Source organism: Xiphophorus maculatus, chromosome 18 (genome assembly GCF_002775205.1).
Source record: "Xiphophorus maculatus strain JP 163 A chromosome 18, X_maculatus-5.0-male, whole genome shotgun sequence".
Lineage (NCBI taxonomy): Eukaryota > Metazoa > Chordata > Actinopteri > Cyprinodontiformes > Poeciliidae > Xiphophorus > Xiphophorus maculatus.
This window is the reverse complement of record NC_036460.1, coordinates 7,832,320-7,854,848: the sequence shown is the minus strand read 5'-3', so window position 1 is coordinate 7,854,848 and position 22,529 is coordinate 7,832,320. Positions and strand designations below refer to the sequence as shown.

General features: G+C 37.5%; 1 protein-coding gene across 3 annotated transcripts in view; it reads right to left on the bottom strand.

Annotated features, from left to right (window-relative positions):
• Nucleotides 1-20,998, bottom strand: part of LOC102236135 (cell adhesion molecule 2-like) — a 150,400-nt gene extending 129,402 nt beyond the window's left edge. For 2 of the 3 annotated variants that reach the window (XM_005796821.2, XM_023352019.1), the window contains exon 1: nucleotides 20,660-20,997. In XM_005796821.2, coding sequence (XP_005796878.1) covers nucleotides 20,660-20,720 — 61 coding nt within the window. In that variant the 5' untranslated portion in view covers nucleotides 20,721-20,997. Of the gene's footprint in view, nucleotides 1-20,659 lie in introns of all 3 variants that reach the window. The other variant, XM_023352020.1, reaches the window with a different exon arrangement.
• Between the last annotated feature and the right edge of the window lie 1,531 nt (nucleotides 20,999-22,529).

The window sequence follows — 22,529 nt, the reverse complement described above, 5'->3', positions numbered from 1 at the left end:
GATTCCTTGCCTTTCATATTCTGCATAATTTGTTTAGTTAAAGTTAATCTTTCAGTGAAGAAACTTCATTTTCAGTGCTACTTCTAAATGTAAAACTCTCAGCTGAAGTTCATAGGTCTGGGATAAATTTGTAAAGCATGTGCAGAGCCAAAAATATCTAAAACCCCACTTTTCCGGTTGCTGCCCTTCTGCTGCCACAAAAAAAAAAAGCATGAGTAATTCAGAATCTGTCCAGTAAAGTATTTAGAATACCTTGAAATTTTCTAGGAGTGTTTTCTAGAATTGTCTTTTTGTTTTAAAACAGAAACAAAAAACAGCTGTGTTAATTTATTTGCTGAGCCTAAATGATCATTAGTCATATTGATCAGCCCCCCTGACATGTTGCTGCCTAAAAGATCAGCTCCCTCAAAAATGGCCACCCCACTTTCCCCCCACTTTCAAATAAGACAAATATGGCTATTTGGAAATATTTCTGTTCACTTTTTATTACATACTTGAAACATTTGTGTAAACATCCATACTTTTTTTTTACAGAGCAACCATATTTGTATTAAACTGCCCTATACCTGGCTTATTTTTGCTAACACTACTTTTATTAAATTATATGAAATAATGAAACATGAACTTCTTTTGCTTTGAGCTTTAGCCCCTTTGAGATAAAGCTGTGATTAATCGCACAACTTTAAGTGCATTATTGCTGAAAATGAAAATCTATTTTTGACTTTTGATGTCATGTCTTTGAGAAAATAGTTTTAAAAAGTTACAGTTCACCAAACAGAAGTCGTTTTATTTCCTACAAACACTATGTATTTGTTTGTAAGAACATTTTGTTTGACAGGAAGAACAACACTCACCATGTGGAGAGGAAACCAGACTTACACAACTAGATCCCACCCTTCAAAAGAAAGTCTTTTCCACAAGAAATGATCTGAACTTCCCAAATTGACTAACATGACTAACACTGACTGTCAGTTCAAAGCACTTTTTAAATGTCACTTTACTAAAGAATAGATATTTTACATTAAAATTTACATTTTAATAAGTATAAGTATTATAATAAGTATCAACAACACTGTTTTAGCATAACACTGACACAAACACCCCAACAGGCAAAGCACCCCAAAAAGATGTCCTGCCAGCAATTCTCCCACCTGAGCTTTGGATCTCTGCAGCTCTTCCAGAGTCACTATCAACCTGTGATACACTGTTTAAAGTTTTGCTTAATGCAGAGATGGTTTTAAAATGTAACCATGCTTTAAAACCCTCCACAATTTCCCCCCTAACCTGTCTATGGTGTTCTTTGATCTTACTGAAGCTGTTTGTTCATTTATGTTATTTAACAGAAGTCTGAGTGAGTCCAGTTCATATGTATTTGTCAAACTGAATGTTGAACTGATACTATGATTAATTGCACACACTCAGTTTGGTTTGGTACCTTCAAAAGGTAATTGGCTGTGTAAGATTTTGTTTTGGAGTACTGAAGAAAAAAATGGGCAAAATAGAAATGCTGTCTAGTGTTTCAAAATATTACTTTCACATTTTTTGTGCCACTGTTCATCTGGCACATAAATCTCCATTAAATACATTGAAGTTTGTAGTTAAACCATGGGAACAGTTGGAAGAGTTAGTAATGTGAACAGTTTTTGCAAGGCACACAATATTTTAGTCAAAATGACACATATGGAAAAAAAAATCTGCAGCTCTGAGTAGGTGTTCAGATTATACATAGACGACATAGAGGCTTGGAGCTCTGCACAACAGAAGTGGTTAGTTTGTCAGCACCATGGAAAGCAGTTGTGTCCAGAGGGCCCACTTCTGCATTGAGTGAAAAGTGGGGCCCCACAGTGACAATTCAGGCAGGAGTGAAACTATTGAAACGAGAAACCTTTTTGTACTGTGCTACCCCTGAGAAAAAAAAGAGCTTCAAATTTTTTTATGTATTATTCCAGCCTGAAAAAGACATTTCACATCACTCCATCGTATTTGTTGTAAAAGAAATCTTCTCCAGGTTCACTGACCTAAAAACCCACCTGTTTAGGATTGTATTTGAAACGTAATAAATTACACATTTATTGATGGAACCTGACTTAATGTTGTGTTTTGATTGTTGATTCTGTGTTGCATTGTGTTTCTGTGTTTGATATGATGTAAAGCACTTTGAAATGCCTTGCTGCTGAAATGTGCTATACAAATTAAATTTGATTGATTGATTGATTGATTGATTGATTGATTGATTGATTGATTGATTGATTGATTGATTGATTGATTGATTGATTGATTGATTGATTGATCACCAGGGCCTTGTTGAACTATAAATTAGCTTTTACAAAAAAAAAAAAAATTCTGGATGAACTAATAAAATGTATATTTTGTAATCATTTGTAAAGATGATCTTGTTGGAAAACATAAATCCTGCTCAAAGTTGCCAAAAAGAGATTTTTTAATCCAAGATAATTTGTCATACTCTGTATACCTCGTTGTAGATATTAGCATTAGCAATCCTTTGTCATTTAGACCAGAATAACTAAAGTACAGCGTCCAAAACAACAAAGTTCTCATTAACCATTGAATGCCAACCAGTTCTTTTTTCTGCACCACATTCCCCTCAACAAGTACGAATGCATTTGAAAAGTTACAGTGTGTAGCTTTCCACTGCGAGTCTGTATGTTCCCTGTATTTATGGGGTGATGAGGCCTGCTCCTGGGGTTCAGAATAGTCATTATCTGGGGGATGCTATACAGCTCTAGTGGTTAAGGTCACTTGATGCACACTGGATGTCCTCACTCTAGAGGATACTAAATGTATAATCATCCCAGAGTCCATGGAGTCCAGGGTCTATCCAGACTGGCCATTACAGCGGCTTATTGTAGCCTCCATCTCGACTTCATATCCTGCTATTTCAGCAGTACAATCCTTAAAAACCGCGTCTTTCTCTTTGTGATTTGTGAAATATAGCAGATATAGCTGCCAATGGGAAAGGCAAGCCTGTTATTGACACCAAAGTTAACTCTGTTGCTGTAACATTTTTCTACATTTCAGAATATTGTTTCCATTATCTTCATATTAGACAGTCTGAAATTTGATATTTGATTCAAATACATACAAAACCTTTTGGTAATAGGAAGGCATAAAACTACAATAAAGTTGTATCTACTCATGCAGGTAAAACAATTTCTCATTCTGCAGATTATTAAAAGCCAGAGGAAATGGTAACCCAGTGATCAGGCTTTTTCTGGCCAATGACAGTTTTATTTGTAGACCGATCTGCAGATTTTGAGCTTGACTTACGGTACTCTAATTTATTCTAAGAATTATAACACATGCAAGATAAAAAATAATATTAAGACTCTTTGATAAAGATAATTTCAAATCCAACAGTGAGAAGTAATTACAAGATGATTTCTGTCTACGCACCAGAGTGTATATCCTCAACCTGGCTTTCAAACTTTAAGAAAGTGAGTCAAAGAGTAGGTCGGTTAACGTCTTTACAACTGAAAATGCTGGGAGATCCTGGTTATGAATAATTTAATCATTCAAAAAATAAAAAAATCTGTGTCTTCTAGACCTGACCTTCTGATAGCCAATCCATTGGTTGGTGCATCACTAATACGAATCTATTTAGTGATTATTTAAGCACATATTCTGCTTTTTGATTTCATGGATTATTTCTGATATGCTTCTGTTAATAGAATTATGAACATCTGACATGGGCTTTAAAGACAAATTCAAAGTCCATTACTAATAAAAAAAATATTAAAAGTCATGGATGATAAAAAGTGCATGTTCAACAACATATTTTAATATAAATTGCTGTAAAGACAATTGAAATGTCAATTTAAGTAGAAGTAGTCTATTCAACATTTGCAGGTTCTTCAGCTGCTGAAGAACATGACTGGGCTGCACAGAGTCCTGACCTCTACCCATAAAACCATCTTTAATAAAACAGCAAACCAGGCCATGTTGTCCAACACCAGTGTCTGACCTCACAATTTTGTTTCTGGAGGAATGCACAAAACTTCCCATAAGCCCCTAAACCTTGAGGGAAGCTTTCCCAAGAGAGCTATTATATCTGCACGGGGTCGATCTCAATCATATTAAATGCTACACATTTAGAAACATGTATCACACAAGTTCTTTAGTGTTTGATAGCAGGCAAGTAAATGCCTCTGCCAATATATACTTGCATACCTATACATGTATACTAGCTAGTAGTGTAACCTGTCAGATTGGACGAAACCAATCTAAATACTGTTCTTATCTCTTCATATATTTCCTAAAGAGAAATCAAAAATTCCTAAATTGATATCAGTCTATCAAAGCTTGACTGAAATTGGAGATTATAAATCCTCCACAAAGTCTAATCAGTGCATCTTAATTTTCATGTCTAATTTAGTACGCAGGCTAGATAACCAACAGAAATTCAAACTCGTCTAAAATTTGTCCAAAGCTCCAAAGGATTATTTTCACCACATAGACACACCTGTTACAAAATGCATGTGTAAAAGAACACTTTCATGTTGGCAGATATTAGCTGTAACATGACAATAAGAATAACAAGAGATCTATTGTTGCCATTGTCTCTGAGTGCATCCGGTACAAATTGGCCCTTAAGAGTAAAAAAAAAAAGAAAAATCACAGATATTTGCTGTGTACATGTCCTCTGAAAGTCACAATACTGCAGCAAGAAAATGCTATAAGTCTTTGCTGCTCTCCGGGTTTTCTTGGCAACAAGCAGATAACTCACTAAAAGATGTTTTATTTCTCAAGATCTTATATATCTGTAAACACCTGTATGCACACACCTGTGAAGGAACAATCACACCAGGCTACTAATATCTGAAATAAGTGCTCAGAAGGTAGATCCATAATGCCACATGTAATAGTTAACCTTTCACATATAATTGCAATAACCCCTTTTGCATTTTCAAGTCACAGCAGGTAAGGGAAGTGGCAGATACCTTACATAATAACACTTCCTCGGATTTATACAGTTTGTGTGCCTCTCTGCCTCTCACCTTCTCCTTCCTTATCCCTCTGCTCTCAGCTTAAGGCTTTTTTTTTTCAGCATAGCGTGCTCTCTGGCTCTGAGCATTGGCATCTCTTGCATCGGTATGCAGTCCCCGTACACACTGCTGATCTCTCTTTATGAGGACATGAGTTTCAACGCTTTTATCCCCACCTTCACTTGCAAATATGCCTGCATTCAGTATCTGAACTCCAGCTTTAGCTGAGACTTGTGGGAAGCCTTTAAAGAGGAAGTCAATAAAAGGGTATAAACATGCAAGAGCTTAAGCTTGTGCTTTTTGAGTCTTTATCCTAAAGTTAGTTTTTTTATAGGGATGGCATCTCACTTAAACCAGTTTTGGAGGAAAATAATTGTCCTCCCGTTACACTGAAGTAAAAGCAAAATTTATGTCTGTGTGTATCTGTTACACACAGAGATATATAGCATTATTAAAGACAAAATTTAGGATAGAACAAAAAGTAAACAGGCTTGGATTTTCTTTGACTCATAGCCTTCTACATTAATAATCACCTAGCAGAATTCCTTATATTAGTGGAAAGGATGTTTTTTGGCTGAAGAGCATGAGTCTGACATATCTTAACAGTTACAACAATTGTTTATGTTTTTTTAAAAAATCTATACATAAAACTAGTGCAGAGAAAGCAGAAAACAAACCAAAGGTTGCCAAAAGCAGAAGATGTTGGGTTGGGGACAAAGGCCCACAGGCGAACACAACAGTAAGAAGCAGCTGTAATGTAGAATATCCTGTGGATTTAAAACAACAGTTGACAGGTTGTGATAATGAGTATGCCAACACAGTTGTTAGGACAGAGGATGGTGCATGGCTGCACTGGCTCCTGTGTCCAACTGTGATGGTATAAGCTGCACAAGCTTATAATATAAGCCACATAAGCTTCAGGTATGAAAAAGTGAGCTATATTCCACAAAAAATGAGTGGTCGTTATGTTACTTGCCTTATTTGTTAGGTGTGAATGCTTTCCAGATCCCTGCTGAGGTGTGCAATGAGGGTAGGGAAAAAATGGTTTTTAAAATAACCCTCCTGGTCCACATTTTTAGAATTGTTAGGTTAATTGTTAATTTTACATTGCATCATTCATAATGCTAAACGTTTTTTTTAATTAGATACAGAACAAGTCATTGACTGATCAGTATTTTCTCCACTGTTGAACACCTGGCTAAATCAAGGCTGCTACTTTATTTATAGTTACAGCAAAGAGTTTTTTTTGTGTGAAATATTAGTGGTTGACATACAATTGTTTAAACAATGAATCTCACTCACTACTTACTAAGATGGACCTTTTTTAACACAGCAGTTGGGGAGGGACAAGCTGGTTGGCAAAGTGCTTACATTTTGTTTTAAGTCTTATGCTGACCCATACCTAGTGTTGATATGGTTTACAGTATTTTTCGGACTATAAGGAGCACATAAAGAACCCTATATGTGCAAAAGAATCAGCAATGTGCCTTATATTCCGGTGTGCCTTATGTATGAACAATGTACCGTATGTTTTATTACGACTTTGGTAAGCGACGAAGCCACTCCCCTTGATTGTTGAAGCATAATCGCTGCTGGTCAGAAACCTCGTGGAGTCAGCTTTCTATGCTGTCTAGACAGACTTGTTTTGGGGTGGCGAACCACTTTTCAGCTGTCATCCAAGCTTTCATGAAGGCCGGAATCATCAATGAACAGCCAAGCAACAGCAATGAGACTGTATCAGATGATGACGAGAGGGATCCGGGCTTGCTTGATGCCGCTATCGCCCAACTGTTAAATTCCGACATCGAAGACGAGGAATTTGATGGATTCGTAGAAGATGAATGATTGAAAAAGTGAGTGTACTTTTTTGTGTAATATTGACAGTTATTGTCAATGATTTTAATAAAGTCTGACCTATCCGACTACCGTATTTTGTTTCGCTTTATGCGAAACATATATAATCAGGGGCGTCTTATACATGAAAATAAATCCGTTCACTGATACTGTGTTCACTAATCCGGTGCGCCTTATAGTCCGAAAAATACGGTACATCTCTTACATACTGTGCTAGTAAGACCGTGAAGTATTCAATGTTTTTGCCAAACCTCCTTATTACTATCCCGTGTCAAGAACTGCCAAGCATATCAAATCCTAATACCAATACTCAAATTCTGACCCTGCAATGAAGAACTACATTGCCTATGATTTGCTGCTTACAAGTCCCTGAAAATGTGTTACTTATTCCAGCGAGCTATCAATTTTCCAAAGATAGTGCAGTAGAGTCTTTTTATCTGGAGCTCATCCAGCCTGACTGCTTGACTGAAGGGCCTTTATGAGCACAGAAAGTCAGTGATGCAAAATCCGGCTGCCTATGTGAAACTGATGGACTTTCTGTGTTAATAATTGTATTTAAAAAAGCTGACAAAGGAAACAGATGCACACGTTTTAAATCATTAGGATAGAATATTGTTGACATCACTGAATCAGGTTAGCACAGATTTCATGTTACAGACTTCCACATTATTTTATCATGCTGCTGTGGTAAAAAAAAAGTGTAACATTTAATTTTGCATAGTTAAGTACATGTAGATTTTATATTTGTACTTTAACACTTTACTACAATTATGAAATTGTCCGTAAATGCAATGAAACAATAAAAAAAAACACTTTTCAAATTTTAGCAGTAGCAAAACAAATATTGCCATTACAGTTTGACCTAAAGTTGAACTAAGGAATAAACTGTAGACCAGAACGGTTTGATTTTCAGCTTGACCAGCCCTAACCAGTCTCCAGGGAAAGGAGACGATTATTAATACTAACCACACTAATATCTATTACATTGTGCTACATAAAGCTTAAAATGTTTTCTCCACAATATATATTTCTTCTTTTCTATGAAACTGATTTGCTGAATCTTGTCTCTTCAAAAAATGTTGCCTGTACTTCTAACATAAATTATTAGTGACTGTTAAAGACAGAAAGACTGGAAAATTATTTTGAATGCTCTTAATTACAGCTAAGTTCAGCAATGACATGTCAGAGATGGGCAACAACCACAAATCAGACACAAATGTCTGATTGGTGCATTTCAAGAGTTTCATTATCATTCAGATGCAGATAGCAGTTGGTGAAGTCTTTAGAACTGAAAAAGATGCATTATTTAGTAGATACATTTTCCGGGTTCTTGCCGGAAAAGATGTATAAACATGTTTGCATGTGCATCCTCATGTATCGCACGTGGAAGATTGTCAAGACAACAGAACGCTTAGGAGCAGCGAGAGGAACAGGGGCAGACTGGTGTATGGGAATTTTCCCAGTGGGCCGCTGGGTTAGTGGGCCCGTGGTTTTGCTTTTGTGCTCCTCAGCAGTCCTGTAGCACGCTGTTGTTTTCGGGGCTGCAGAGTGGACCTGTAAACATGTGAACAAGGGCCACAGGGCCAGCTGGCTGACAATGAAGAGAGGAAACCAGAAAAACCTGTCCTATGAAAGTTGGCCTAGAAAAACAAAAGTCTCTGTGGCACTTATTAAAAAAAAACAACTGTCTTGGAATGGAAAAACCTTGTCCTACTAGTAACACATCAATTAAATTTCCCTGTTTGTCTCTTGCGTCCCTCAGAGAGATGAGCAGTACAGTGGTTCTGGCTCATAGGTGGTATGGGGCCTTCAGCTGAGTATGATTTAGGGGACCCGCTTCACCACCAAGAACATCACCACCATAGCAGCAGTTCAACATGGATTTGGTGGGGTCTGAGAGAGGGGGCCCAGTTTGATTGGCCAAGCTTAAAAGCAAACTGGTTATTTGCCGAGAAGTATTTGTGAAGAAACTGAGCTCAAACACAATGATTAAACTCATTGCATCAGGTTGTGGCTATGGTAACAAAACAAATTAGGAATATTATTCTTTGCACTTTCACAAAATAAACTTGCCAAATAATTCTTAAATTTAGATCTTAAGCATTTTAAAACCTTTTATGTGATCCTTGCTAAAACTGTTAGCTGTTAATTCAAATTTAGTATCATTCTCATTCTCAATAAAGAAATGTTTATTGTTTACAAAAGAAACAAATTATATTGAGAATAAATTTGATTGCTTGATAAATTTCAAGCAGTATAGGTGTTTGCTTTGCTTTGCTACACTGTCATGCCATTCCTCAATTGAGCACAACCACAGAGGCTGCAAGCAACATTAAATGCTGTGAAAACTGATCAGTGAAAGCAAACTACAAAACTTTTCAGTGCCACCTTTATGTTAAGAGACATAAAAATAAGAAAGGCCTCCCGGAAAGTGAAGTAAAAAATTTAAACATTTCTGACCTTTATTTTTAGCTTTTACAGTAAACATTTATGTTATAATTAATCTTAAAGGTAATCTATGTGTACATATTGTTGAGGAAATTATATTGGTCATCTGAGAATGAGCATCATCACATTAGAAATGTGACTATACGTCTATATTTATAGACCTTAAATTAAAAATACAACCAAGCAGTTGGAGGTGGGTCAGTTTATTAGGAACTCACGGGCCACTTTTTTTCTCCTGTCTGCCCCTGGTGAGGAACCCGATGTTCTCTCTAATAGGAGCATGCAACCTTCACAGCAGAGAACATACCTGAGCTTTTCAGTTTTGTCTTTTTCAAGACAGAGAGAAGGAAAACCAAAAATATGCATAGTAGATAACAACTCAATTGTCCTTACAAAAGGACTGTTGGATGTAGCTGGGTTATATCATAGCAGGAAGATGTCTGTTTTTTGGGGGGGGGAATTTGGCATACTGTTTCTTTTTTTTTTTTTTTTGTGGTGGTGGAAATTTGGCATCTTCTAAAAGGCCAAAAGAATTCAACTGGTTAATGTTTGGCTGAAATTACCTGCTAAAAGGAATACATTTTTAAATAATAATAATAATAATACTTGCATCTCATTTACTAGACTAACAAAGATCCACTTTCAGTATTTTGAAGGTTGTGGATATCAAAACTACAATTTTATGAGTTTGTAAAGAAACATCAAAACCACAGAAATTTTAACACAAACAATTTTACCTGCTTAACTTGAGCAAGATTGTTCAATAATAAGTACATGGTTCAGATTACAAAAACATGGCACATTTTATTTGAACCTATACAGAAGTAAAAGCAAGAAAATATTCCTGTCGAATAGTTTTCTCTCGACACAAAAAACAACTACTACCTAAACACAGTATTTTTCTGTTGTGTCACAACAAAAGTAACTTTTGTGTAATTTTGGTGTTCATGTGAACACATTTAAACTTTCTTCTTTTGTGTCTGTTTCACAATCTGAGATTAAGCCCAAACATTGATACAACGATACATCATCTTCTGGTCTTTATCAATACAAAGCTCCAAACTCTTATTCATTGAGACTCCTGCAGATCACACATTACATGCTTTCTTACACCACACATCCATTTTCTCACAGAGTTAAAAAAAAAAAAAAAAAAGGCATTAAATGAGAAAACTGACACCTCACACATAGACAGAAAAGAGCACTTGGTGACAAATTCAGAAATGCTTCTGTCTCCCTTAGACTAAGGGGAATTGTAAAACAGTTTTACAAATCTCATTTTGGATTTCTTGTTGGAAATCCTCCAGGAAAAAGACAAAAATTACAACATCCCGCATCCTTTGTCCATTCACAGATCAATCCAATGCAATTCAAAAACAAGCACTGATGTCGATGTTCTAAATGTTTTTTGGTTTAAATTTAACGACATACTTCTTTTCTTAGAACTACGTTTTCAGCCTGGAAAACAGAAAACTTTAGTTGTTTAACTTCTTTGCAGCACAACACCCACTGTGATAAAAATAACCTAAAAGATTACCTGTCTGTTGGGTCAAAGACTAGTGTACTGATGCAATTTCAGTAGAAAAAATATTAACTTTGTTCAGTGACTGCAGCAAAAGGCGAAAAGGGAGATCATTGCACAGAGTAAATGAGATTCACAGGCTCATCCGTAGTCGGGCAATAGCCCACTTCAACAGATATGAAGGCCAAGAGAGAATGGTAAAGGTCAACTCCGCAAACAGCAATGAAATGAAGTATAGGCTTCATTTCAGACACAATACTGTAATGTCGGGAACGCACAAACCTCTCACAGAACACACGCCTACTACTGAGCTTCACACCAGGACCTGCATCAAAAATTCTCATATTCTGATATTTCCATTTTTCAAATCACTTTAAACATGTTGAAATAAATTCTGTTTTTATAATGCCATAATAGTTTAAATTACTTGAATATAATTACAGCAGAGAATTTTACTGTATGGATCTATGGTTTGCTATAAAAATTAGTTTTATCTTGTCATGTATATTTGATCATTTCAAACACAAATATACAATTCTTTTGCTGCAACACAATTGTTGACTGAGCTAATTGAGATTACCAGGCAAACGTAACCTCAATTAGGTTACATGTTGATCTCTGAAACCTTCTTGAGATAAACACTGCTTTACCTACTTTTCACGAGGCTCAAGTAAAGCCTCAAGCTTATCATGAGGTATCAGGTATGAAGGCTTCATGGCTGCTTTTTAACCATCTTCCTCCAGGAATTGGGCAAAAATAGTCTTTCATAGTGTAATTCCTTTGGATTCCTTTAGATTCATTGCTGAGCTTACAGCCACTCGAATGGTGCATAGTGTGTAAATGTGGGATGACAAAGAGCAGGGCAAAGGGGGTCTGACATCACACAGTATGACGCTGAGGCGGTGAGCAGCTAATCTCAAAGCCCCTTCCCCACTTGTCTGAGCACATTTGCCTCTAGTTTGGGGTTTATCCCCACAGATGTATATCTGTCAACAAAGAGCCAACAGGGCATCGCTGACTCTTTTGCAGCATATTGGTTCTTTTTACTGGATTATCATTTGCAGTGGCATGCTGCATATAGCGCCAGAGCCAGCACTTGGCAGCTGGGAGACATTCTGCAGGGATAAGCTAACCCTCAGCAGTGGGGAAAGGGTATCCTTGAACGTAAACCTCCCTTCTCCACCATACCTTGTCGTCAGCTCAGCCAGCTTATTCCTGCTGACTGATTTTTCTAACCCACAGGAGATGTGCTCAGCCACACATCTCACAGGCTCCCTGTGTCTCACAGTCTGGCATTTTGCAGTTCACATTGGCTGGAATCAGATTCGAGCTGCAACAGAACTCACTTTCCAAAAGTAAGAGAGAAAGAGAAGAGCAAAAAAAAAAAAAAAAAAGTCTGGTGCACCAGTTTTAGTCTGAAACCTAAAACTATGCACAATCTGACAGTTTAAGTGAACAACCAAGACAGTTGGTACTTTTCATATTTATGGTGATTTTAGAAACGTTGAAATCCTGTTTGAATCAAGCAGCCTAATGGTGAGAGTGACAGCTTCTCAGTATATTCAACAATAAGCTTCTAAACCACTCAACTGTTGCTTAAACAAGAACACTAAGAGGCGACGCTTGATTTAATTCTGATCCTCTTGACTTCTTTTTGCAGATTGAACAGTTTGTAGTGTTGTTTGGCTGATTAAAGTGTGAATGTGCAAACTGCATATCACAGTCGTATCACCAAATAAAACAAAACTTTCTTTGCCAGCTTGAATTAAAATGTGCGAAATTTATACTTAGATTTTTTATAAATCAGTGATATTTTGTCAGTCAGTCTTTGACTTTAAAAAGACTTTAAGGCTGGATTTTTTAATTTTAAAGAAAGGCTTTTTAGTGGCAAAACACCAGTTGCTAAATAGACAATAGACAAATAGACAGCCTGTGGACTGAATATATTATGCTATGTACTGAGAGGAAGCATTTAAAATGGGCAGTCTTCACAACCTCAAAAATGTGTGGATCTTTCTCAGAGGGGTGTAAATCTTTTACAATCTCACAATACAATTTGATTCTGATATTTGAAGGCAAAATTTGATTCAAAATCAATTTTTGATTCAAAACGATTATGATTTCTGCTTTAATCTGTAGGTGTGCAAAGGATCCTCATGATTTACTCCAGTCTACTTTCCAAAACAGAATGACAAATGGGGACATTAAAGAGTCTTTCTTACCTCCTCCTTTCATCCTCTGTTTTGCTTTTACAAGACGGTTACAGAACGGATGCCATACTTTATGGCAGACAACCGTGTCCGTGGAGAAAGACATCACAATTTCCATCCAGGAGTTTTTAGCTATTTGACAGTTTTTGAAGTTATTTAGTGAAGAATTGTGCAAATGTGCATAACTTCAAACAGGGTTGCATAAACATTCCTCAAAAGTAATCACATCGCCTGCGGATACAAAAACTGGATAGTGGAAGTGAACTAATTAAAGCGAAATATTGACATTGCTTTCCAAATGCGTTTCTGCATAAAACACGTCCCCAAACTTCTGACCAATCACACATCACACCGCTCAGCTCTGTATGGGAGATTGACTCCTCTGTAGATTGTCTCAATGCATTCATGGTGTTTAATCTATATTTTCCAAACATTGCAGACAGCGAAGCTCACATCAAGCTCCCCCATACCAGGGGCTAAGTTAGTTAAAAACTAAGTGAGTCCAAATGTTTGCTTTTTGTTTTGGTACTTTCTATGATTGTGTATGTTTAATTACCGGCTTCATGGTGACATCAGGACATCCTGCGGTGTTACAAAATGGAGGTCAACAGTCAGCAGATTTCTTTAATTTTTAAAAAAATTGATAAGGGACATTTTATATCTATTCTGAATTGTGAATCACAATTCACAAGAACTTTTTGGCAAGTTCTACACACACCCCAATATTTAAAAACCTTCCCTTACTGGTTTTGTATTGTGATTGCTCTCAATCCTATCTTTATTCAAGAAGGAAATTGTTAATTTGTGTTATAAAGGTATACCCGCCTTATCTCGCTTTTAAACAACTGCATATTTGATACGAGAGTAAATGCTTTTTATTTGTCCTCCATTAACTTCATTATAGCCCCCACACATCACGGTCAAAGGCACACCCAAATGTCACCTGCCAGGCTATTCTCGCCAACATGTCTGATGAGATAAACCATGATGAAAGGCACCGTGCTCAAACAAAAGGCAAGTTCCCCTGGTGGTGTGGGAGATTTCTGGGCTCAGTAAGACGGAAAGTGATGAAACACTTGAGAAGGAGGGAAATCACAAAGACTCAGTCCTACAAAGAAATGTGCAGATCATAAGACGTACATCCATGTTACAACCAGTCAAGGGGTTTGCGAAGAGCCTGGGTATGGCTGCACCACATGGCTAATTAGCATTACTAGCCTGCCTGCCATCTTACCTGATAACTCTCTTTGACAAGTCTGTCTGCTGTCTTCATTAGCTGCCTTTGGTGAAATATGCTCTGATGGTGTTGTGATACCTCAACACTTCACAGACTGGTACAAGTTCCCACTTGTGCACGTATGGGTGCAACAACAGCACCGTTCACTGAAAACCCTCACATGGCAACAAAATATGTGTATATATTTAACCAGTCATTTTAAACATTTAGACAGCAACCCACCCCATGGGCTAAAGTAATAAACAGGATTTCAGCATTTCACATGAGCAAAAATAATACGCGTATTTCTTCGACAAAGGGGAAAAAAATAGGATGAGTCTGTGTGAAATGACTCACAACATTATGGTGCATGAACAGAGCTGCTGAGGCTGAAGTCTTGTCTACAGAATCGCTGCAGTATGTGATGTGGTGCACTGCAATTTAACTGTCGATTAGGCCGTAAACGCTCAGTAGATTCCGCTCCCTTATACCTGCGCTGAAGAGGTTATGTTTTCAGTCCCATTTGTTTGTTTGCCTGTTAGAGAGGATGGTTTCTCAGAAAATTGCTCATGACTTCAGAGGAAACAGGGGACGCCACAGACCATAAAGTGTACTGATCTAAGAGAGTTTTTTTTTCTCCTCTAAACTTCTCACTTCATAGTCATTTATTATATACTGTACATATTCTATTTGAAATCAAACTAGAAAGGAAAAGAGAAGAGTTAATTACCAAAAGGGTTCGTTATAATTTCTATAATTATGTGTAGATTAGCTATATGAATGATGAACATATTTAATAATTCTATAATGTGTACCTGAATAGAACTGTTTCTATATTCTTCCCCAAACAGGCACTACAAAATTTATTTAATATTTTTTTTCTCACCTCTTCCCTTTCACTTTATTTGAAAAATATACATGTATTCACAAAAATTATGTATAAACAGTTCAATCTATCCAGAAGAGGCACAAGCAGTTTTCTTATGCACTCTAAAAGCAAAGCTTGAAAAAGACTGGGCCGTAGGAGAAATACATTTTACTGCTAATATTTTAAGCTTTTACTCCCGCAGGATCGTACAGTGCACTAACTGCTTCACTTAAATAAAAATCTGAATAGTTCTTTCCTAAGTCATATCATTTAATTGCTCAAATGTTTTCAGAACAGTCCACAATTGAAGCAGATTAAAAATTCAAATAATTTTAATGACATGTTTGGGTAACTGTGCAGCCCTTCTCTCGATGCAATGCTTTGTTTAATGACTATTTATTTAGTTATTTATGTTTTTGGTTCGTTGTTTGACTTTTTACATCTTTAGAAAGTAACATACGATTTGTAACTTTTGGAGCACTGGCCTTGGCACCTGATGCATCTAAACTTTACCCTCGTATCATAAATATTTTAAGTAGCCCTTGAAGTGGGCGCTATCTCAGAACAGCCTCTGGACAAGATACATTTTCTGGGCCCTGTTCTTTCGCTCTCCTCTCATGAACCAAAATCTGGTGCCAAGTAGGCTAGCTTTCTGTTGACTATTTTTAACCTCAAAACTGGCACAACTTTTGTTGAAGCTTTTGATCTTAACAAGCCCCATAAAGACAAAAAGATGTGCAGGACATAGAAATTTTTGGTGCTTCATGGTTTTATAGACAAAGGAGTATAAAATTTGATCATTGCTGTATAATACCAAGCATTTGAAATAACAATCAAAGACAACTACTGCGTAGAAATACAATGGCAGGCTGTTTAATGTAGTGAGAGATTTCCATTGAGTGGAACTGGACAATTGGGCCATCAACGTAAGCTGGTAAGAGATGCAAATTAAAATATACGTACAAAAAGCAGCTTGTCTTTTTTTATACTGGAGTATTTAAGCGGGATTTAATATAATTGACTAACAGAGACGTACTGATTAGAATTTCATGGCTGATTTCTGTTCTCCTGGTTTGGTAAATTATTTGACCTGACATCCTGGGGCCTTTCTTCATGGAGTCTGGAGGTTCTCCCCATGCATTCCTGCGAGAGAATGCAGGTCTTTGGTCTTTCACTGACCAAACATGACTTTTTAGGCTAATTTATTACTCTAAATTACCCTTAGATATGATTTTACACACGCATGGCTGTTCATCCTGCGTGTCTGTTTGCCTTGTGATGGACTGGCAACCTGTGTGTGCCATTCCATCACACACCGTTGGAGATAGCCATCAGCCCCAAATGACCCTGCAAGGATAACTGGGAAGAGTGTGAGAGAGCAGTTGCTGTAAAACTGTTCAATTTAATTCAGTTTATTTATAAATGGTTTTACTATTTTTAAACCAAGACTCAATACTTACAGAGTTGACTTTATAAAACTATATTTAGCCTCTGATCTTATATTAGAAGGCTAGTACTACCACAACATAGTCTCTGTGTGTTCCCTAGAGCAGGGATGTCAAAAATGCAGTCAAGAGACCATGAAATTGGCCAACAACCACAGGCAGTTGATGTAGATGGACATTTTTTATTATTATTATTTTTAAATGTGAATAGTTCATTTGTTTCATTAAAATCTTGCATGTTTAGTGTATTGTTAAAAAAAATGTCAAATGTTTTTATTTTCTACTTTTATTTTCAATACAATTATTTAAAAAATAGATATTTTGCAGCCCTCTGTCCTCTCACCTTGACAATTTTTGTTTTCTTTCCCAAAAGGTTTGGACACCACTGCTCTAGACAATACAAATCGTTACCGCAACACCTCAAACCTGTCAGGATGGCCAAATCTACCAAGTTCTACAAGAAATACCTCAGAAACATAAAACAAAGCACCTTTGCTGCACTCTATATGACTCGGCTGTACTTCTGGAGGAAGTTAAAATTCTGTCAGGGTTTGCAGCAAAATGCTGCAGATCTTCTATACGTCTGTTGTTGAGAGCGTGATCTCTTCTGAGGTTATCTTGGGGCAGCAGTATCAGAGTCAGGGACCTAAAAAGGCTCAACAACCTGATAAAAAAGGCTGGTTCTGCTCTGAAGATGATGATGCAAAGAAGGCCCCTTCAAAAAAAATCAAGAAAATTATGGACAACCCTGACCATCCTCTTCATGAGACTGTTTTAAGTATCTTCAGTCAGAGGCTTCTTCAGATTCGCTGTAATACAGACCGCTATAGATATCTTTACAGCCACCACCATCTACAATAACTCTTCGAAGAGTCTGAATTAATGAATCACAACATTTAATTTCCCTTTGGGATCAAAAAAGTATTTTTGAATTTGAACTGAATTTGTGTTCAGTTACTTGCTGAAAGTCCTACTCTCTCTCGCTCACTATTTCACAGCCAGAATGAAAGGCATACATCTTGACATATTGTTGAAAACACAGTTTATTTTCAAAGAGCTTACATCTGTTTAACTTGACTTGAATCTAAACACCTTACTGACAGCAAAAATATAATGTTAATATAAAGCTTTCTCTGCCTCCTTCAGTAATAATATACACAGAAGATTAGCAAAAGGTTTATCTGAAGGTCTTTTTTAAAGTCCCCTTTTTTCCCTACTACTCAGTTTGATGAACTCAAAAAAGAAAACATCTGTAAAATTGTGGCTCTTCTTTTACTGGCAATATTTGGGATGGAAGGTTAAGGATGAGGCTAGCAAAACCTCAAGTGGAATTGGTAAAAGCTATTCACATAAAGCACCAGCTACGTTGCAAGGGTAATAAAAACAGTCCCCCAAATTGGGCTTATTTTAAATTAAATTAGTCTGTGTAGTTAATACCCATGGTTTTTTCAGATACGAAGAATGAATAGCACAGTTTTTATTATCTGTTGAGCTTTGAAAACTACAAGACAGATCTTTCACTCTATCTGACAAAAAACTAAAATGATCCCTTCTCTCTTTACCTGCCGCAACGGCTGCACTCACTAGTCTTTACACCGCTGAGAAACCTCTTCAATATCAATATTTCTAAGCCTTTAAGACTATTGTAATATTCATATATTATTAATCATAGGCTCGATCAACAACGATCGTGTTGTTGGCATAAGTTAAAGTCAGTGGATTCTTAATTCGTTTCACCATATACAGTATTGCTACTCCCAGTATATCATGGGTTTTCGCTGAACTAATATGGTAAGGCCTGTATTCATCTACTGTTCTTCTACTTTTGCACTGAACTCCAGGACATGGGTGGTTTACGTTTTCATTATGTCAGCAATCACAGATCACATTGTCTGTACAGTCATTTGCACCATCATTTGTTTGTTGCACTCAAGAGCTCCGTGAGGTGATCGTGTTACTAGAGAAAAACTAAACAGGTGATTCTAATTTTCAAAATGCATTTTAGTGACTAGTTTTTTAATGTAGTTCACTTGTTTAAAGATTTCTCAGAAGCCAAACTGCGGCACATTTGATTTGTCTGTACAGTGTGCAAAACACGAACATGTATTATTTTTACTCCAAACCAGGCAGACGGACAGACAGAGAGACAGACAGACGGACAGACACGGTTGCAGACAGACCGACAGATAGACAGCATTTTCAGTTAGAAGTTATGAGAACATTTTGAGGTTAATAAATCATCCAAGGTTATTTAACTCAAACCATAATCCTCTCCAAAAGGGGCATGTCTCTAGGCAAGCTCTGGCTGTGGATGTGGTTGGATGTCTTTTCGGGTCACAGCTGTGCATAACAGATGATGGCATTTCAAGTTGGACAGCTCTGTTAGATGAGGCAAGACTTGCTGACAGCAACTATCCAAAAACAGAGCATTCATTAAGGCAAATTATATAAATATTTTGTGATTTTTAACAGCAATCTGGTCGATCTAGACTCTGACTTATTGCCAATCCACGCTCAAGCATTTAAGCTAAACTGGGACTAATGCTAGGCATCTACATGCGTGCCAAATCAGAGATGGTGGGGGCGGCAAGGGGGGCAACGCCTACCCCTTTAGGAATGCTGCCTCCCTTGATCAACACTGTTTTATGCTTAATATTTTACAAATGTGTAGGAAAGAGTTAAAAGAAAGTAAAAGTGTTAGTGAGTTGCAACATTTTGATGATTAAGTTAATCTATGTATTTATGTGGTCATTTAATTTGCCTTACATAGCCCTACTTTTGAATGTTCATCCCTGTTTAACAGCATAAAAAACAACTTGGTTTTGTGGTGCTGCCTTATCAGCTGTCCAATCTGACCACTCTTTTGAAAACTTTCTGGTGCGCCTGGCCATGTGGTGGGATTTTTCTAAAAATCTAAAACTTACCTTATGTTAATTCCATAATTCAATGTCATTAAAAAAATAAATATGCAGGACTTCCGAGTAAAGAGAGATCCTGCAGGTATCAACTTTTTGTTTCTCAGGCTCAAATAAGGGGAACAGTGATCCTGAGTGGAATTAGTATAAATCATTCATGCTTTATGTTAAAATACCTCTAATCACTTTCATTATACAATACCTTACACTAAACCTGCACTGACAATGTCATTAATGTCTTATGGATTTTTATTATTATTAAAAGAGGAAGGCAGATTAATTTGGTCATTTGTCATATGGAGCACTGTGATGGCACCAGCAGCAGCTCTTCTGGAGGGGGGGCTCAGAACGCTGGTCGCCTATAGGGCGGTGGCTGCGCAGGCATGTCCAGGAGCGGGACGGTCTGCGGGGAGAACGGCTATTGTCATGAGGCGACGTACAAACCGAGCTGCAGTCACGCAATCTCACCTGCGTCTCCGCAGGTCGTGCACAGCAGAGCAGTGCACGATGCTGGTCCTCAAATGTGTTACTGTCACTGTTGGAGATGCACATGCATAGGCTACACTTCAAACAGTGACCACAATATAAAACCTAACGAAATGCATAGAGGACTTGTTTTCTTTCTCTTTTTTTTTTAAATCTTTGCAAATTCATTGTTTTAAATAGATTTGCTAAATCCCATAAAATGAACCTAAGCGCAGCCTGTGGTTGTAAATATCTACTCAATGACACCGGACTCAGCAAACAAGACACCAGCCACCTCTCCTGCATCCTGTATCAGTTTCAGGAGACACATGCCCAGCTGAATGAACACAGAAGGCTTCAGTGAACTAATCCGCAGCTTTTATCGGTCACTGAGGCGACGTCCAAGTTGTCCCTCCGACACAGAAACTTGTGTAGCCGCATTCTGCTCCTCACTGCGCCGCACAATTCAACTTCCAGGCATTCCAGCACACTTGGCTCTGACGGCAGACAGCGGCAGCCGTGCATTGCTGCAGCCGAAGCTGCGCCGTTTTAAAGGCGAGCCAACTCTCCCCTTTCTTGTGTTTGCGCTGAATGAAACAACTTGCCCTCACGTGTCACAAAACACAAATGATCTTTTACACTCCACGCAGCCTCCACCTCCCCGCACACCACGCCCGTCTGCACAACAGCAACATCCGTCCAAGTGGGCTCACCTTTAAAGACGCTCGCGCAGAGGCTGTAGAGGATGAAGATCAAGTGCTGCTTGAGCATCATATTCTTCTCTTTTCCTGCACAATTTTACGCCAACACTCCACTCTCTCTTTTTTTTCCCCCCTCTCTCTTCTGCCAAGATTGGACTTATCCAGCTGAACGGCGCAGTTTCTGACTGACCCGAGTTACATTGACGAACTCTGCCGGTTTTTTGCAGGAGTCCCTGTGTGTTCTCGCTGATCAGAGGGGGCAGTGATGACTGTGGTGAGGCAGGACGGCAGAAATGCTCGTCGGCAAAGTGCAGCTCCTGCTTCCCTTTATTGCTTTCACTTTGACTCGCTGCAGAGAGCTAGAGTCCCGCCCACGCCTTTTGACTAATGAAGACGCTTCGCCAATGAAAAACACCTAGACATACTTTGGATCTCCGGTAAACAATTTCACAGAGTACACGGTTACTTTGTTATATCAGTTTCGAACGTGATTTTTTTTTATTAGATTCTTGTTTTGTTAAAAAAAAAAGTGATCAGTGCAAAGATTTCTAAACGCTTCTGCAGAAATATGACTGAATGTCTTCTTCACAAAAAAATAAAATAAAATAAATAGTAAGATCATATGAGTCCAACGAAATGAAGTCTATCGTGATCATGATTTTGTGACAAGGTCAGTTTAGTGTTTAACTCAGGATTGTGAAATTATGGAAACCTTTTTTCCAAAAATCTGAAAAATGCAGCGTGCTCTTCTTGTACAGCCTTCTGTTGCAGCTTGTTTTGTGTTCTTTTTTTCCTCTACCAACTTTGCAAAATCTTAAGATTAGATGTTGTGTATTATTCTTGGTGATTTTTCAAATCCAGCCACAGCCGCTCAATCGGATCTTAGTTTGAACTTTGACTGAGCCATTCTAAAACACAAGCAATCTTTGATCTAAACCATCCCATTCGCTCTGACCATATACTTATGGTCACTGTCCCCATCCATCTCTGGTCAATGCTCTCCTTTCTCAGTTTAAATAGACAACCATGTGGTACTACCTGCGCCCGATTGCTTACAGGACCCAGGGCCATAATTTTTTGAAGGGGCATGGGGAGCAAAGTTTTTTTTAATGAATGCCTGCTTTGCATAGATTTTACTTTATCTAAAACTCCTAGGCCAAAATTAGGTGAGTTGGTTAAATATTTTAGGATTTTTATTATTATAAACAATACTCAAATATTTGAAAATTATGAGGTTTTAGTTGTTTTCTTTGGGAACAACATGAAGTTATTGGTTAGGGAATGTACTAAACCCACTTTGCATCGATTCAAATCTGATGGAAAATAGGACTATCTATTAACGTACTAGTACAATATGTTTTTCTTAGTAGACAGAGCACCAAAACTCAAAATCCCAGGATTCCATATCCTTTGTAAATTTGGCCCTGCTTGCTACATAGGTCTGCCATCATGCCATACTATTTCCATTTCCCTGATGAATGCAACTGATTGCAATGGATTTGTTTAAAGCTATCAAAGTAAAGGCGGTTTAACATATTTCATTATAATTTGTAGAGAAAAAATTAGGCATATAATTTTCCTTTCACTACTGTGTGCTCCTTTGTGCTAGTGTAGCACATAATATTCTTATAAAATCCATTTAGGTTTGTGGTTGGAATGTGGCAATAGATGGGAACAGGTTGTGAACATTTTTACAAGGCACTATAAATTAACTCTTTCAGATCCAAAACAGCAAATAAGCCAGAAATCAACACAAGTAACTCGATTTAACCAAACTGACACCTAATGCATTACTGCATATCATGTGTTTTTAGAGGACTGAAAGGGACAGCATGTGGTGGTGATGGAACGACCTGCTCATGTTGTGTGAAAAGACAGTTGC